The sequence below is a fragment of the Pseudophryne corroboree genome, chromosome 3, assembly GCF_028390025.1.
Source record: "Pseudophryne corroboree isolate aPseCor3 chromosome 3, aPseCor3.hap2, whole genome shotgun sequence".
Lineage (NCBI taxonomy): Eukaryota > Metazoa > Chordata > Amphibia > Anura > Myobatrachidae > Pseudophryne > Pseudophryne corroboree.
This window is the reverse complement of record NC_086446.1, coordinates 306,597,342-306,615,077: the sequence shown is the minus strand read 5'-3', so window position 1 is coordinate 306,615,077 and position 17,736 is coordinate 306,597,342. Positions and strand designations below refer to the sequence as shown.

Sequence of the window (17,736 nt, the reverse complement as noted above, 5' to 3'; positions counted from 1 at the left end):
GCGCACACATCACACAAAGTGTATGTACAAAGTCACCGCTGCGAGTGAGATGCATGGTACCAGAAATGCTGTGGAAAAGCGATGGGCGTCTCTGGGCAGTGACTGGGAGGTGGCTAGGACTGCAGGCAAACATGGTGCATTCAGTGTCTCTATTATGGGAGTGTCGCGGGCAAGTCATAAAGCGGCTGCATTCAAAGCTGCAGGGCGTAGGAGGCCGGAGAAACTGTGCCTGCCGTAGGGCTATTGTAAGTTTCAATGGTGTGACAGATGGTGGCGTCTATGGATGTACCTATCGGTATCACGTGAACGGACGCTGAAGGTGGGCGTCTCAGACCGTGCACATTCAGCTGCAGGGATAAACACAAGGGAAGGGAGTTTGTACCGGCACTTTCACAAAGTCATAGATGGTTGCCACGACCGACAATAGATGCTGCTGCTGCATGCGGCTCGGAATCAGGCCCTAGGTCTCTTCGCTCAGTCATTACTTGCAGCATTTTCTCAGTGTCGCTAACCTCACTACCTACAATCATTAGGTAACTGTAATGTTGACAATTGTTCGGTCTCTTAAACAGATTTGGTGAACAACAATTTGAATCAGTGGAAATCAGTATACCTTACCAATATGTATGCACACAAACCTTAGGGAATAAATACATTATTACCACAACACACACACAGGAGAATATATGTAATGATGATTTAGTCTCGGGTACACAACTTTTTGTGCAACACACCAGAGATAGCTTGTCTTTCTTCAAATGTCTGAGCTATTTCAAGCCATCCAGGTGCATTTCAAGGTGCATCCATAGACGCCACCATCTGTCACACCATTGAAACTTACAATAGCCCTACGGCAGGCACAGTTTCTCCGGCCTCCTACGCCCTGCAGCTTTGAATGGTGGTAGCGCCCCCTATTTAATTCTAAACCTAAAAGACTATTTAAGTAGCCTTTTGACGTAATCTAAATTAAAGTATTGCTGTACTTTCCAGTGCAGTAGATCCTACCCTCTCCGCCTGCGGGAATAACAATTTCACCTGCAAATCACTAAAAACAAATAGAAATTATCGCCACAATTTCTCCAATTTGATCTTTAGCAGATTTCTCACCTCACTCCTGATTTTTCCTACAGCTCCTCTCTCCTTACTTTATGCACATCATCACTTAAACTAATCTTTATTCCTCGGCCTTCACAACAGCCAGCAGCCTCAGTCATTCGCTGGCACCGGGTGTCGTGGACACCCCCAAATGGGAGTAGTCCCTGTTGTTTGGCATGCCGACCGTCGGGATTGTGATGCTTCAGGATGTAGGGGGAGGTCATGTGACCGTCGGTCTCCTGACCGCAGGTCACATGAATACATCCCCCTCGGACCAAATGCCTGTCCTTTGTAGGGTTCAGTTCTCTGTGGGGGTGGTCTTCTGTATGCCGGCGGTCGGGCTCCCGGCGCTCAGTATACCGGCGCCGGGAGCCCGACAGCCGGCATACCGACACTTATTTTCCCTCGTGGGGGTCCACGACCCCCATAGAGGGAGAATAAAATAGTGTGGCGCGCGTAGCGCGCCACCGTGCCCGTAGCGTGGCGAGCGCAGCGAGCCCGCAAGGGGGCTCATTTGCGCTCGCCACGCTGTCGGTAAGCCGGCGGTCGGGCTCCCGGCGCCGGGATGCTGGTCGCCGGGAGCCCGACCGCCGGCCAGCCGTAGTGAACCCCTCTGTGGCATAGCTCACACTTATGTCCTCAATATCACACATCAATATCCGCCCTCTGCTGGTCATAGCTAAGAATGCAGTTTAGTATGCAGGATAATTTTGGAGTCCTGGAGAATGTTTACCATTTGGAGCAGTCTCTTCTCTGTTGCTTTCTACCTGAAGAAGCTCAGGATTACAGGAGAAGACAGAGGTAGGGTGAAGGACGATACCCTGCTTTGTCCTAGTGTGGAAAACCTGTAGACAACAATGGTTACAATGAGTTAGAGGAATATATATATGTAAAGCAGTGCACTGGCAGTAATAATTGTTCTTAAAAAGGGATATTTTGAAAACAATAGCTCAGATGCTATTACAGGTTGAGTATCCCTTATCCAAAATGCTTGGGACCAGAAGTATTTTGGATATCGCATTTTTACGTATTTTGGAATAATTGCATACCATAATGAGATATCATAGCGATGGGACCTAAGTCTAAGCACAGAATGCATTTATGTTACATATACACCTTATACACACAGCCTGAAGGTCATTATAGCCAATATTTTTAATAACTTTGTACATTAAACAAAGTGTGTGTACATTCACACAATTTATTAATGTTTCATATACACCTTATACACACAGCCTGAAGGTCATTATAGCCAATATTTTTAATAACTGTGCATTAAACAAAGTGTGTGTACATTCACACAATTAATTTATAATTCATATACACCTTATACACACAGCCTGAAGGTAACTTTAGCCAATATTTTTAATAACTTTCTGTATTAAACAAAGTTTGTGTACAATGAGCCATCAGAAAACAAAGGTTTCACTACCTCACTCAAAAAATTCCGTATTTCGGAATATTTGGATATGGGATACTCAACCTGTACTACTTGTAAAGGTAAGCAAGCATTATCGATTTTCACAATAAACTGGCCACTAGAAGGCATTGTTTCATCAATGTGTATACTGCCTCACAGCACTAAGGTCATGGGTTCGATTCCCACCATGGCCATAAATGTGTGGAGTTTGTATATTCTCCCTGTGCTTGCATAACTTTCTTCCGGGTACTCCGGTTTCCTTCCACAATGCAAAAATATAGGTTAATTGGCTCCCAACAAAATTAACCCTAGCAAGAATGTGTGTGTGTACATGTGGGAGGGAATAATAAGAATTTACTCACCGGTAATTCTATTTCTCGTAGTCCGTAGTGGATGCTGGGAACTCCGTAAGGACCATGGGGAATAGACGGGCTCCGCAGGAGACTGGGCACTCGAAAAGAAAGATTAGGTACTATCTGGTGTGCTCTGGCTCCTTCCTCTATGCCCCTCCTCCAGACCTCAGTTAGGGAAACTGTGCCCAGAAGAGCTGACACAACAAGGAAAGGATTTGGAATCCAGGGTAAGACTCATACCAGCCACACCAATCACACTGTACAACTTGTGATAACCATACCCAGTTAACAGTATGAACAACAACTGAGCCTCATTTAACGGATGGCTCATAACAATAACCCTTTAGTTAAGCAATAACTATATACACGTATTGCAGAGAGTCCGCACTTAGGACGGGCGCCCAGCATCCACTAAGGACTACGAGAAATAGAATTACCGGTGAGTAAATTCTTATTTTCTCTGACGTCCTAGTGGATGCTGGGAACTCCGTAAGGACCATGGGGATTATACCAAAGCTCCCAAACGGGCGGGAGAGTGCGGATGACTCTGCAGCACCGCATGAGCAAACTCAAGGTCCTCCTCAGCCAGGGTATCAAACTTGTAGAACTTAGCAAACTTGTTTGACCCCGACCAAGTAGCAGCTCGGCAAAGCTGTAAAGCCGAGACCCCTCGGGCAGCCGCCCAAGAAGAGCCCACCTTCCTTGTGGAATGGGCTTTCACCATTTTGGATGCGGCAATCCAGCCGCAGAGTGAACCAGCTGAATCGTGCTATAGATCCAGCGAGCAAAAGTCTGCTTCGAAGCAGGAGCGCCAACCTCGTTGGCTGCATACGGAATAAACAGCGAGTCAGACTTTCTGACTCCCGCCGTTCCGGAAACATAAATTTTCAAAGCCCGGACTACATCCAGCAACTTGGAATCCTCCAAGTCCCTAGTAGCCGCAGGCACCACAATAGGCTGGTTCAAATGAAACGATGATACCACCCTAGGGAGAAATTGGGGACGAGTCCTCAATTCTGCCCTGTCCATATGGAAGATCAGATAAGGGCTTTTACATGACAAAACCGCCAATTCTGACACACGCCTAGCCGAAGCTAAGGCCAATAGCATGACCACTTTCCACGTGAGATATTTTAGCTCCACGGTCTTAAGTGGCTCAAACCAGTGGGATTTCAGGAAATCCAACACAACGTTAATATCCCAAGGTGCCACCGGTGGCCCAAAAGGAGGCTGAATATGCAGCACCCCCGGAACAACGTCTGAACTTCAGGCAGTGAAGCCAGTTCTTTTTGAGAGAAAATGGATAGGGCCGAAATCTTGACCTTTATGGATCCTAATTTTAGGCCCATAGTCACTCCTGACTGTAGGAAGTGCAGGAATCGACCCCGCTGGAATTCCTCTGTAGGGCCTTCCCGGCCTCACACCAAGCAACCTATTTTCGCTATATACAGTGAAAAGTCTTGCGGTCACGTCTTTCCTAGCCTTTATCAGCGTAGGAATAATTGCATCCGGAATGCCCTTTTCTTGGAACAGACAGGGCCCCTGTTGCAACATGTCCTGTCTGAGAGGCAGAAGCCCTGAGTCCTCCGAGAGCATTTCTTGCAGCTCCGGGTACTGAGTCCTTCTTGGCCAATTCGGAGCAAAGAATATTGTTCTCACTCCTCCTTTTATTACAATTCTCAACCCTTGGGTATGAGAGGAAGAGGAGGGAATACATAGACCGACTGGAACACCCACGGTGTTACTAGTGCGACCACAGCTATCACCTGATGGTCCCTTGACCCGGCGTAAAACCTTTTTTAGCTTTTTATTGAGGTGGGACGCCATCTAGTCCACCTGAGGCAGTTCCCATCAATTTGCAAACTGCGTGAAGACTTCCTGATGAAGTCCCCACTTTCCCGGGTGGAGGTCGTGCCTGCTGAGGAAGTCTGCTTCCCAGTTGTCCACTCCCGGAATGAACACTGCTGACAGTGTGCTTACTTGATTCTCCGCCCAGCGAAGAATTCTGGTGGCTTCTACTCTCGCCACCCTGCTCCTTGTGCCGCCTTGGCGGTTTGCATGAACCCCTGCGGTCTGACTGGATCAGAACCGGTTGGTCGCGAAGCAGGATCTCCGCTTGACTTAGGGCGTTGTATATGGCCCTTAGTTCCAGGATATTGATGTGGAGGCAAGTCTGTTGACTTGACCACAGACATTGGAAATTTCTTCCCTGTGTAACCGCCCCCCACCCTCGGAGGCTTGCATCCGTGGTCACAGGATCCAGTCCTGAATGCCGAATCTGCGGCCCTCGAGAAGGTGAGCACTCTGCAGCCACCACAGGAGAGACACCCTGGCCCTGGGGGATAGGGTGATTAACCGATGCATCTGAAGAGGTGATCCGGACCACTTGTCCAGTAAGTCCCATTGGAAGGTCCTCGCACGGAACCTGCCTAAGGGGATGACCTCGTATGATGCCACCATCCTTCCCAGGACTCGAGTGCAGTGATGCACTGACACCTGTTTTGGTTTTAATAGATTTCTGACCAGTGTCATGAGCTCCTGAGCTCTCTCTATCGGAAGATAAACCCTTTTCTGGTCTGTGTCTAGGATCGTGCCTAGGAGAGGCAGATGAGCTGTAGGAACCAACTGCGACTTTGGAATATATAGAATCCAGCCGTGTTGCCGTTACACTTCCAGAGAAAGTGATACGCTGTTCAGCAACTGCTCTCTTGATCTCGCTTGTATGAGGAGATCGCCCAAGTACGTGATAATAGTGACACCTTGCTTCCGCAGGAGCACAATCATATCCGCCATTACCTTGGTTATGACAATCCCGTCCCGCAATTCTGAGGTACGCCTAATGAGGTGGATAAATGGGGACATGAAGGTATGCATCCCTTATGACCCGATTCACGATAAAGTCTCCCTCTTTTTAGGCTTGCCCTGACAGCTCTTAGCGATTCCATCTTGAACGAACCTTCTCAGGTATATGTTCAGGGATTTTTAATTCAATATGGGTCTGACCGAACCGTCTGGTTTCGGGATTACAACATGGTCGAATAATAACACCCTCTTGTTGAAGGAGGGGACCCTTGACCACCACCTGTTAAAGATACAATTTGTGAATTGCAGTTAACACTGGCTCCCTCTCTTGGGGGGAAGCCCGCAGGGCCGTCGGTGAGGGGGCATCTTCTCACAGTCCAGCTTGTATCCCTGAGACACAATATCTATTGCCCAGGGACCTAACAGGGAGTGAACCCAACTTGTGGCTGAACTTACGAAGGCGTGTCCCCACCGGGCCTAGCTCTGCTTGTGGAGCCCCAGCGGCATAGGTGGATTTTTGTAGGGGCTGGGGAGGACTTCTGTTCCTGGGAACTAGCTGTGTTGATCCCGGCTCTGACAAGAAAGGACGCACCTCAGACTTTCTTGTTTCTTTATTCGAAAGGCTGCATTTAATAATGTCGTGCTTTCTTAGGCTGTGCAGGAATATAAGGCAAACTAGCAGAATTACCAGCTATAGCTGTGGAGACCAGGCCCGAGAACCCTTCTCCACACAATCCTCAGCCTTCCATATGCCTCTTAAGTCGGCATCATCTGTCCAATGCATATTCTACAGGACACGTCAAGCAGAGATCGACATAGCTTTGACTCTAGGACCCAGTATACGCATGTCTCTTTGGGCATGCTTTATAACTATATATCTATCACTTAAGACAGCATCTTTAATATATTTACTAGGGTCTCAATCTCTGCTGATAAGGTACCTGTCCACGCTGCCACAGCGCTATAAACCCATGCCAACACAATCGCCGGTCTGGGTAGTATACTAGAATGTGCACGCTATCTGCAGGATCCCTGAGAATAACAAGTGCTACCGTCTGTGCAAACAGGCCACCCTAGGGGAAGATTCTCAACACATCCTGGCCCTAGTGGGGAAAGGATACAGCCTGAGAATTCTCTTGTGGGAAGCTGCAGTCTCTTGTCTGGAGATTCCCGCTCTTTTTCCTCATGAGAGGAGGGAAATTTACCTCAGCTTTCTTCCCCTTAAACATGTGTATTCTCGTGTCAGGGACAGATGAGTCATCAGTGATATGCAAATCATCTTTTATTTCAATAATCATATATTGAATACCTTCTAGCCATCTTGGCTGCAACTTTGCATTATCGTAGTCGACAGTGGAGTTAAACTCCGTGTCGATACCAGTGTTTGTTATTTTGGATAGTGAGCATTGTGAGACTCTGAAGGTCTCTGTGACATAGGGACAGACATGGGTAGATTTCCTGTCTGTTCCCTAACCATTTGTGCAATAAATTCACCTTAGCACTTACACATATCCAAACAGGTGTCGGCGTTGTCGACGGAGACACCCTCTCACACACATATCCGCTCTATCACCTCCTTAGAGGAGCCTTTTACCTCAGACATGTCGACACACGCGTACCGACACACCACACACACAGGGGATGCTCTATTTGAGGACAGTTCCCCCACAAGGCCCTTTGGAGAGACAGAGAGAGAGTATGCCAGCACACACCCCAGCGCTATATAACCCAGAGATTACACTACAACTCAGTGTTTACCCAGTAGCTGCTGTATATACAATTTTTGCGCCTAAATTGATGTGCCCCCCCCCCCCTCTCTTTTCACCCTTTGTGTACCAGGATACTGCAGGGGAGAGCCTGGGGAGCTTCCTTCCAGCGCAGCTGTGAAGAGAAAATGGCGCTGGTGTGCTGAGGAAGAAGGCCCCGCCCCCTCAGCGGCGGGCTTCTGTCCTGTTTCTGACTAAAAATGGCGGGGGTTTTACACATATACGGTCACAGACTGTATTATGTGTATTTTTATGCCAAAGGTATTTTTATTGCTGCCCAGGGCGCCCCCCACAGTGCCCCGCACCCTACAGTGACCGGAGTGTGTGGTGTGCTGTGGGAGCAATGGCGCACAGCTGCGGTGCTGTGTGCTACCTTAATGAAGACAGGAGTCTTCTGCCGCCGATTTCATCGCTTCTCTTCTGTCTTCTGGCTCTGCAAGGGGGACGGCAGCGCGGCTACGGGAACGGACGATCGAGGTCAGGCCCTGTGTTCGAACCCTCTGGAGCTAATGGTGTCCAGTAGCCTAAGAAGCACAAGCTAGCTGCAAGCAGGTAGGTTTGCTTCTCTCCCCTCAGTCCCACGTAGCAGTGAGTCTGTTGCCAGCAGATCTCACTGAAAAAAAACAACCTAACAAATACTTTCTTTCTAGCAAGCTCAGGAGAGCCCACTAGGAGCACCCAGCTCTGGCCGGGCACAGATTCTAACTGAGGTCTGGAGGAGGGGCATAGAGGGAGGAGCCAGTGCACACCAGATAGTACCTAATCTTTCTTTTAGAGTGCCCAGTCTCCTGCGGAGCCCGTCTATTCCCCATGGTCCTTACGGAGTTCCCAGCATCCACTAGGACGTCAGAGAAATAGGGGGTAATTCAGATTGGGATCGCAGTCTAAATTCCTTTGTGGAGTGCGCACGCGCACCCCGGGAGCCCAGTGAATGCTAACAACATCTCTCGGCTGCAATAGCCTCTGCCTGATTGACAGGCAGAGGTGGTCGCAGGGCGGGAGGGGACATGCCAATGGCGATAGAACGCAGCTGGCGGGCGTGGTCTGGACAATGCAGGCGTGTCCGGACCATTGCGGGGGCGGGCCGTGGCTGCTGCGTGACATCACACGCAGCCACTGCGACCCGAGAAACGGCGGGTAGCCCCCTGCCAGCACACAGGAGCTGCACAGGCAGGGAGCTACTCGCTGGGTGCAAAAGCATCACCGCCATGTGATGCTTTTGCACCCTTGCAGTGGGGGGCAGAGCTAGACATGCGGGGCAGACTAGCCTTGTGCTGGGCGTCCTCCCGCATGTCTGAGCAAATGATCGTAGATGTGCTAAATTTAGCACATCTACAATCAGATCTGAATTACCGCCATAGACTGGCTCCACTGGGGCCGAAACTGATGCAAATGGACAAATATTCTCTGTACAGTGCTGCGGAATATGTGTGTGCTATATAAATAACTGGTAATAAAAATAGTTTCTTTGACTACAATCGCTAATTAATAAATCAAATTGTGTACTTAAATGTGATTCTTTATGCAGAATAATCTGTACCTATCTGCTTCATTGAACATTTACGCAATATTTTACCCTACTTTAAATATGTGTCCTTCTTTCGGTTGCTTTTATGCAAACAGCTCCTCTCGTCACGCCAGGTCCAATGCAAAATGGCCATGCAGAGAGTCTACTTTGCTCAAAATCTGTGTATTATTTGCATAAATTAAACAACTGGGTGCAGTAAAACTTCAGAACTGGCTTGTACTGATCAAATGATGTACATTTGTACATCTGTGTCTGACGGAGTCTAAATCAGTGTACAAAGCAACGCACGAGCGGCTGCGGCTTTTTCTCATGCAAAGTCCTGCTGTGCTTCATCTGCAACTTTGTACATGTAAAAAAACAAAAGCATTCCTTTGACTTTTCAAACAATTGAATACCCCCCTAAGAGTCTCAGTCGCACCGGGGGTAAGAATAACCATTAACTGAGGAAACATCTTTACAGGTATGTCAGATTTTTTATTTTAATAGCTGAAAAATTGTTAGACCATAACAATAATTATGTTAGGTGACCATGCAGTGGTCCCTGTTTTCTAAAAACATCCACATGCTGTGTTTATATTAGAAATATGGCAGGTGGACGGGGGATACAATTTTTGTAGGCCCCATTTCTCTAGAGAACTCTGGGTGGCACAAATGATGACATTAGGAGGATAGATCTGCAGTTAAACATAGCACATTTCTCCTGCTGGGAGATGGACTCATGCCCAACTCTAAATCAGGCCCAGAATATATACCTCTACTTATACAGCGGATTACAATCACCAGAATTAGAATAACATACACTTCTCACAGATCATTACACAATTATACCTTCGGCCTTTTTACACAGTTCATATTTATTTATTACCAGCTATATATAGCGCACACAAAATTTGCACAACTAGGTGCACCTCCTCCATACTTTAATTCACCCTCCAGCTCTTCCCTCAGCTACAGATGTGTCCTTCTACATCTTGCCTCAATACGTATGCCACTCAGCGGGAGAATCCTGGCGTGAGTGAACCGTCAGGTCCTGTGCAACTCAGTTAGCGTCTTTGTATGCTGAATAATGCATCTAATTCACAGCACGAATAGGATGCACAAGCAGCTTATGCGGATTAAATTAATATGTGGCATGCTGATATTCTGTGTGCATCTGCATCTGTATCTGCATACTAAATGGTACACAGTGTTTACTAGGAAAACTCTGTTACATACCATTTCATATGCAGATATACCTGCAGCCGCACACAGAATATCAGCATGCTGCATATCATTTTAATCAGCATTAGCTGCATGTGCGTCCCATTCACATAGTGATGCGAAAAAGATGCATTTATTGGAAAAAGTTGCATGAAAATACGATCGGCGCTACCAAGTTACTCCACACCATGGTGTGACTAGAAGGGCGGTTCAACATACCAGTAGGCTAGATGTAAGTGGATACATCTGTAGTACAAAGGTTGATATCTTGCTCCATAAATATATGACCAATGGTTGTGTCAGGTTAATAATGTTTTGGCCTAGATTTACTAAGCAGATTATCTGCGTTTAGGACCCCAAAATTTAAAACAGCAATAATATTAATTACAAAACCTGGTGTATTTTGGATTTCATATTGGTACCATTTTAAACGATGAGGTCAGAAAATAGGATTTTAATTACCTATCGGTAAATCCTTTTCTCGCAGTCCGTAGAGGATGCTGGGATCCATATTAGTACCATGGGGTATAGACGGGTCCACCAGGAGCCATTGGCACTTTAAGAGTTTAATAGTGTGGGCTGGCTCCTTCCTCTATGCCCCTCCTACCAGACTCAGTCTAGAAACTGTGCCCGAGGAGACGACATACTTCGAGAGAAGGAATTACACAGATAGTGGCGAGATTCATACCAGCTCACACAACATGCAAAACCGGCCAACATGCCGGAACAACTCAGCAACAGCTGAAACAGCAAATAACGCAGAACTTACCTAGGAACCAGGAAGTACTGAACTATAAAACTAATGCAGGAAAACGCAGCGCTGGGCGGGCGCCCAGCATCCTCTACGGACTACGAGAAAAGGATTTACCGGTAGGTAATTAAAATCCTATTTTCTCTTACGTCCTAGAGGATGCTGGGGTCCATATTAGTACCATGGGGATGTACCAAAGCTCCCAGTATGGGAGGGAGAGCGCGGAGGCACCTGCAACACTGCTTGACCAAACTTGAGGTCATCAGAGGCCAAAGTGTCGAACTTGTAAAACTTGGCAACCATGTTCGACCCAGACCAAGTAGCTGCTCGGCAGAGTTGCACAGCCGAGACACCGCGGGCAGCCGCCCAGGAAGAGCCCACTTTACGAGTAGAGTGGGCCTTTACAGATTTTGGACACAGCAATCCTGCCGTGGAATAAGCATGCTGGATAGTGAACCTGATCCAGCGTGAAATCGACTGCTTAGAAGCAGGACACCCAATCTTCTTGGGATCATAGAGGACAAACAGAGAGTCACTTTTCCTACGACGAGCCGTCCTCTGCGCATAAATCTTCAAAGTCCTCACTACATCCAAGGTCCTTGAAGCAATTGAGGAGTCAGTAGCCACTGGCACCACAATAAGTTGGTTGATATGGAAATCCGATACAACCTTAGGCAGGAACTGTGGACGAGTCCTAAGTTCCGCCCTGTCTTCATGGAAGATTAGATAGAGGCTTTTACAAGATAAAGCCCCCAATTCCGACACTTGTCGTGCAGAAGCCAAGGCCAACAAAGTGGCCGCCTTCCACGTGAGAAACTTGAGATCAGTCTCCTGCAGAGGCTCAAACCAAGCAGATTGTAGGTACTGCAACACCACATCTAGATCCCAGGGTGCGGTTGGCGCCACAAGGGAGGCTGGATGTGCAGAACCCCTTTCAAAAAGGTCTGAACCTCAGGGAGGACAGCCAATTGTTTTTGGAAGAAGATGGACAAAGCAGAGATCTGGACCTTGATGGAGCCCAATCTCAGCCCCATATCCACCCCTGCTTGCAGGAAAAGGAGAAAACGACCAAGTTGAAACTCCACCACAGGAAAAGTCTTGGACTCACACCAAGAAACATATATTTTCCAAATGCGATGGTAATGTTGAGACTTTACCCCCTTCCTAGCCTGTATCAGGGTAGGAATGACCTCACTCGGGATACCCTTCCGAGCTAAGATCTGGCGTTCAACCGTCATGCCGTCAAACGTAGCCATGGTAAGTCTTGATAAGCGAACGGCCCCTGCAGTAGCAGATCCTCCCGAAGAGGTAAGGGTCTTGGCTCCTCCAGCAGAAAATCCAGCAGGTCCGCGTACCAAGCCCTCCTTGGCCAGTCCGGAGCAATGAGGATTGCCAGAACCTTGGTTCTTCTTACCAGCTGACGAACTTTTGGTATCAGAGGAAGCGGAGGGAACACATACACTGACGTGAACACCCACAGTGTTACCAGTGCGTCCACCGCCACTGCCTGTGGGTCTCTTGACCTGGAACAGTACCTCCGCAGCTTCTTGTTGAGGCGGGAGGCCATCATGTCTATGTGAGGAACGCCCCACCAACCGGTTACCTCCTCGAACACCTCCGGATGGAGGCCCCGCTCTCCTGGATGGAGATCGTGTCTGCTGAGGAAGTCTGCTTCCCAGGTGTCTACACCCGGAATGAAGATTGCCGACATCACCACCGCATGCCTTTCTACCCAGAGGAGGATTTTTGACACCTCTGACATGGCAGCCCTGCTCTTCGTTCCGCCTTGTCGGTTTATGTAGGCCACTGTGGTCACGTTGTCCGACTGCACCTGAACAGCCCGATCCTGTAGAAGGTGGGTTGCTTGCAGAAGGCCGTTGTACACGGCTCATAGCTCCAGAATGTTTATCGGGAGAAGGGATTCCTGATTCAACCACCGTCCTTGGAAGGTTTTTCCCTGAGCGACTGCTCCCCAACCTCTTACACTTGCATCTGTGGTTTGAAGGATCCAGTCCTGCACTCCGAACCTTCAGCCTTCCAGAAGGTGAGGCAGTTGTATCCACCAGAGGAGCGAAATCCTGGCTTTTGGAGACAGGCGTATCCTCTTGTGCATGTGTAGGTGAGAGCCCGACCACTGGTCCAATAGGTCCAGCTGAAAAGGTCAAGCATGAAACCTGCCGTACTGCAGAGCCTCGTAGGCGGCAACCATCTTCCCCAGAAGGCGGATGCATTGATACCCGGGTAGGCTTTAAGACATCCTGGACCACTGTTTGAATCACCAATGTTTTTTCCACCGGGAGAAAAACCCTCTGCACTTCCGTGTCGAGGATCATTCCCAGGAAAGACAGCCTCCTTGTCGCCTCCAGATGAGATTTTGGAAGGTTCAGGATCCAACCGTGCTCCCTGAGCATTCGCGTTGTGAGCGTGATGGATCGCAACAACCTCCCCCTGGGCGACGCCTTGATCAGGAGATCGTCCAGATATGGAATAATGTTCAACCCCTGCTTGCGGAGGAGAACCATCATCTCCACAATCACCTTCGTGAAGATCCTCGGTGCTGTGGAGAGGCCAAACGGCATTGCCTGGAACTGATAGTGATCGTCCAACAGTGCAAACCTGAGGTATGCCTGATGCGGCGACCAAATGGGAATGTGGAGGTAAGCATCCTTGATGTCCAGCGACACCAGGAACTCCCCCTCCGTCAGTCCTGAGATGACAGCTCTCAGAGATTCCATCTTGAATTTGAACTCCCTGAGATAAAGGTTCAAAGACTTTAAGTTTAGAATAGGCTGTACCGAACCATCCGGTTTTGGTACCACAAAAAGGTTTGAATAATAACCCTTGTTCCACTGTTGAGGTGGAACCGGAACAATGACCTCTGACACCACCAATTTTCTGATGGCCTCCAGAAGAATTATTCTGTCTGCCAGCAAGGCTGGCAAGCCTGACTTGAAGAAATGGTGAGGTGGGGGATCTTGAAACTCCAGTCTGTACCCCCTGGACACAATATCCAGTACCCAGGGGCCCAGGCCCGACGACACCCAGATGTGGCTGAATTGTCGGAGTCTTGCCCCCACCTGACCTTCCTCCAGGCCTAGCTGTCCACCGTCATGCGGAGGACTTAGGGGTATCAGAAGCGGGCTTCTGGGCTTGGGATCCTGCGGGAGCAGGTTTCTTTCCCTTGGCACGACCACCTCTGAAGAAGGTGTTCGAAGGCTTGTTCTTTCTAGACCTCGCGGGCCGAAAGGACTGTGACGTGGCTGGTGTAAAAGGCTTCTTCGTAGCCGGTGCAGCTGAGGGGAGAAAAGTAGACTTACTCGCGGTAGCCGTGGCAATCCACGCATCCAGCGCCTCCCCAAAGACAGCCTGACCTGCATACGGTAGGCCCTCCACGCTCCTCCTGGATTCCGCGTCCGCAGACCATTGGCGCAGCCAGAGACCCCTGCGAGCCGAGACGGATATGGAGGAGATCCACGCAGCCATGGAACCCAGGTCCTTCATGGAATCCACAGGAATCCTGCAGAATCCTGAATATGGTGTAAAAACAAATCAACGTCACCTTTATCCAGCGTAGTCGATTCCTCCTGCAGAGTGATTGACCACCTGGCAATGGCTTTTGCAATCCAAGCACAGGCTATAGTAGGCCGTAATATAGCCCCGGAAGCCGTGTAAATGGATTTCAGCGTAGCATCCACCTTGCGATCTGCCGGGTCCTTCAACGCGGTAGATCCCGAGACTGGCAACACCACCTGTTTAGACAGCCTGGAGACAGAGGCGTCGACTATCGGCGGGAACTCCCATTTCTTTCTATCTTCCTCTGGGAAGGGAAAAGCAACCAAGACCCTCTTAGGGATCTGAAATTTCTTTTCCGGAGTTTCCCAGGCTTTTTCAAAGACAGCGTTTCATTCTTTGGATGCCGGGAAGGTGGTGGTGGTGGGGGGGGGGGGCTTCTTATTATCTGTAAAAAAGGCCTCCTCCACCTGTTTAGGAGCTGTGTCAGCAATGTGTAAAACATCCCTTACAGCCTCAATCATCAACTGCACCCCTGTAGCAAGTGATGCTGTCCCCACATCCCCGTTACCGTCTGCAGTGTCAGAGTCGGTGTCCGTGTCATCCTGCGTAAGCATTGCAAGAGCACGTTTCTAAGAATGTACCGCAGGGGACCCCGAGGAAGCAGTATCAGACCACACAACCATAGAGGATTGTAGGATCTGAGTGGTATGCTCAGTCCTAGCAACCCTGTCAGAAATCTGAGAAATAGTCCCCCTCAGAGAGACTAACCATTCTGGCTCTCTAGTAGGGATCTCCGCTATAATAGTGCAATCCTGATTACATGGTATGGAGTCCTCCTGGAAAGACAAATCCTCTGCAGCATATGATACAGTGTCCCTAGACATGTTGTCACACACACCAAACACCCCACAAACACACAGGGTATTCACTAGACAGAGTTTCCCCCCAAGAATGGCAGAGAGACACAGAGATTGGAGCCAACCCACATGCAGCGCTATTAGAGGTATAGGGGAATCCCCAACCCGCGCTGACCGTGTCCCTTAATAGGTAACAAAGCCTATAATACAGCCTCCCCCCCTTCTACAACCCCCTGGTACCATACAGATAGCTGGAGTTGCACTGGAGGGACCTGGACATCCACTAGTAGTGATTGCAGGCAGGGAAAATGGCGCTCAACGCTGCTGGGTCCGCTCTGAGAAGAAGCTCCGCCCCTTCAATGGCGCTGTCTTCCCGCTCTTGAAGATTATGTTGGCCTGAGGAATTCTGTGCTGGCTGAGATCCGCGGACCACGACAGGCTGAAAATGGTCAGTGTAGGGTACCCTGCTAGCTCAGGGCGCCCCTCACAGCGCCGCACCGCAGAACCGCTGAGCTGTCCAGGAGCGCGGTTAATACCACGCTCCCACCCATAAGCCGCCCTCTTCACACTGTCCCCCCGCTTGTAAGGGGGGACAGTGACTAACTCGCCAACTTCAGCACATTGAGGGGGTGGCGGCTGGCTGCCGGAGTGAGCGTTCCCCTGCGGTGGGGCGCGATCTGACCCCTCTGGAGCTCAACGTCCAGTCAGCGGAGGCAGTGGCTCAAGACCCTGCAGGGCGGACACTGCTCCCCCCCTCAGTCCCTCGATGCAGGGAGGCTGTTGCCAGCAGCCTCCCTGTAAAAAAACAAACTCTAAAATAAACATTTCTAAAGAAGCTCAGGAGGGCTCCCCTAGCTGTGACCGGGCACATTTTCTAAACTGAGTCTGGTAGGAGGGGCATAGAGGGAGGAGCCAGCCCACACTATTAAACTCTTAAAATGCCAATGGCTCCTGGTGGACCTGTCTATACCCCATGGTACTAATATGGACCCCAGTATCCTCTAGGACGTAAGCGAAACAGACAAGAATCAGTGACTTGCAAAATCTGTTGCTTAGTAAATCTAGCTCAGAGTCTAAAGCTTTACGTCTCTCCCAGATAGTATTTAGTGTAATACTTGTGTATATTGCTACTGTATGTTCTGTATACTGTAGCTCATTTACATAAGCCAACTTGTATTTTACCTTTAGAGGACATTTAATGGTAATAGTAGTCATTGTAGATTATAGAAGTATACTTGGATAATATCAACATAACAATTAAAGATCTAAGACAACTCACCTGGTCGGAGTCTTTGCGGCAGGTGTTAAAGTTGTCAGGCAGTGCCAATTGTGGGTACAGACCATTGCACACAACAAGTTTCAGCAAGGACAGCTCTTTGCTTGATAATGCCTCACCTGCACCAGACACTTTCCGCAGCTCGTCCACATTATGACGGAGTTTAAATTTGACATCCTGTAAGAAAAGAATTTCACTAATCAAGAACCATAAATGATCATAAGTATACTACATGCAATTCTCTGTAAGCACAAGCCAGAACAAATGGGCAGAACACTGTTACATGGCATAAATAAGATCTATATGTCAGGTATCCACATTGATGAACAGTCACAGGTGAGAACATTGATCACACACCTGGATGTCTACATTATCTTTCCTGTCTGTGTTGGATCTTTCATTCTCATCGCTAGAAGATCCTGCATCCTGATCCTGCAGTTTGAGCACCTTACATTTACGTTTCTCTGAGCGCTCATGTTCTCTCTTCAGCTGATGAAGCTCCTTGCGCTCCTTGTGCTGCCGTTGGCGGCTGCATCGATCTACTCGTGTCTCCTTCTCTTCCAGCATCCTGTGGTCCTTCAGTAGCTCCTGGAATGGTAAATCAGTGAGCTATGTCACTCGGTGGTCAGGGCTAGCATGTGTCATACACATACACTCAAGGTCACCTAAATTCACCATATACAAGACAGGCATAATAGCCTGAAGCTTAGCAAGAAGACTGGCCTACACTCACCTTAAACTGACGCCGGAGATTTGCCATTTCATACAACCGTTGTTCTTCTAACCCCCGACGACGACACCACTTCCTAGAGTTACTGCTGCGACTTGACTTAATCTGCTCCACAATATAAGGGAAGACATATAAAAGACACATATTGAAGCTATGAAACCTAAATTCATATGTCACTTTAAATATTAGTATATTTAGACTGTTTAAACACATTCGACTGTATTAAATTCCTTTCACCTCCTTCTACACCCTTTCTGTTTCTGCTGACGGGTGTGGCAGAATAATTTCAACTTGCTACCCCCAGGGTAGCGAGGTCGCCCAACCCTTTACGCAGATAAACCTGATTACAATGGGTGTGATATGCGTGATAACGGGGATCACTTTAGAAAGGAGATTGGGAGTGATATATCATTTGAATACCACCCATTAAGACTGACTATAATGA

The 17,736-nt window shown here is 48.6% G+C and overlaps 1 protein-coding gene across 3 annotated transcripts in view; it reads right to left on the bottom strand.

The window, feature by feature from the left end:
* DHX34 (DExH-box helicase 34) overlaps positions 1 to 17,736 on the bottom strand; it is a 46,471-nt gene that overhangs the window by 23,114 nt on the left and 5,621 nt on the right. For all 3 annotated transcript variants that reach the window (XM_063959388.1, XM_063959387.1, XM_063959389.1), the window contains exons 9-12: positions 17,295 to 17,396; positions 16,919 to 17,149; positions 16,565 to 16,738; positions 1,829 to 1,940 (exon numbers count right to left, since the gene is read on the bottom strand). In XM_063959388.1, the coding sequence (XP_063815458.1) occupies positions 1,829 to 1,940; positions 16,565 to 16,738; positions 16,919 to 17,149; positions 17,295 to 17,396 (619 nt within the window). The remainder of the gene's footprint in view (positions 1 to 1,828; positions 1,941 to 16,564; positions 16,739 to 16,918; positions 17,150 to 17,294; positions 17,397 to 17,736) is intronic.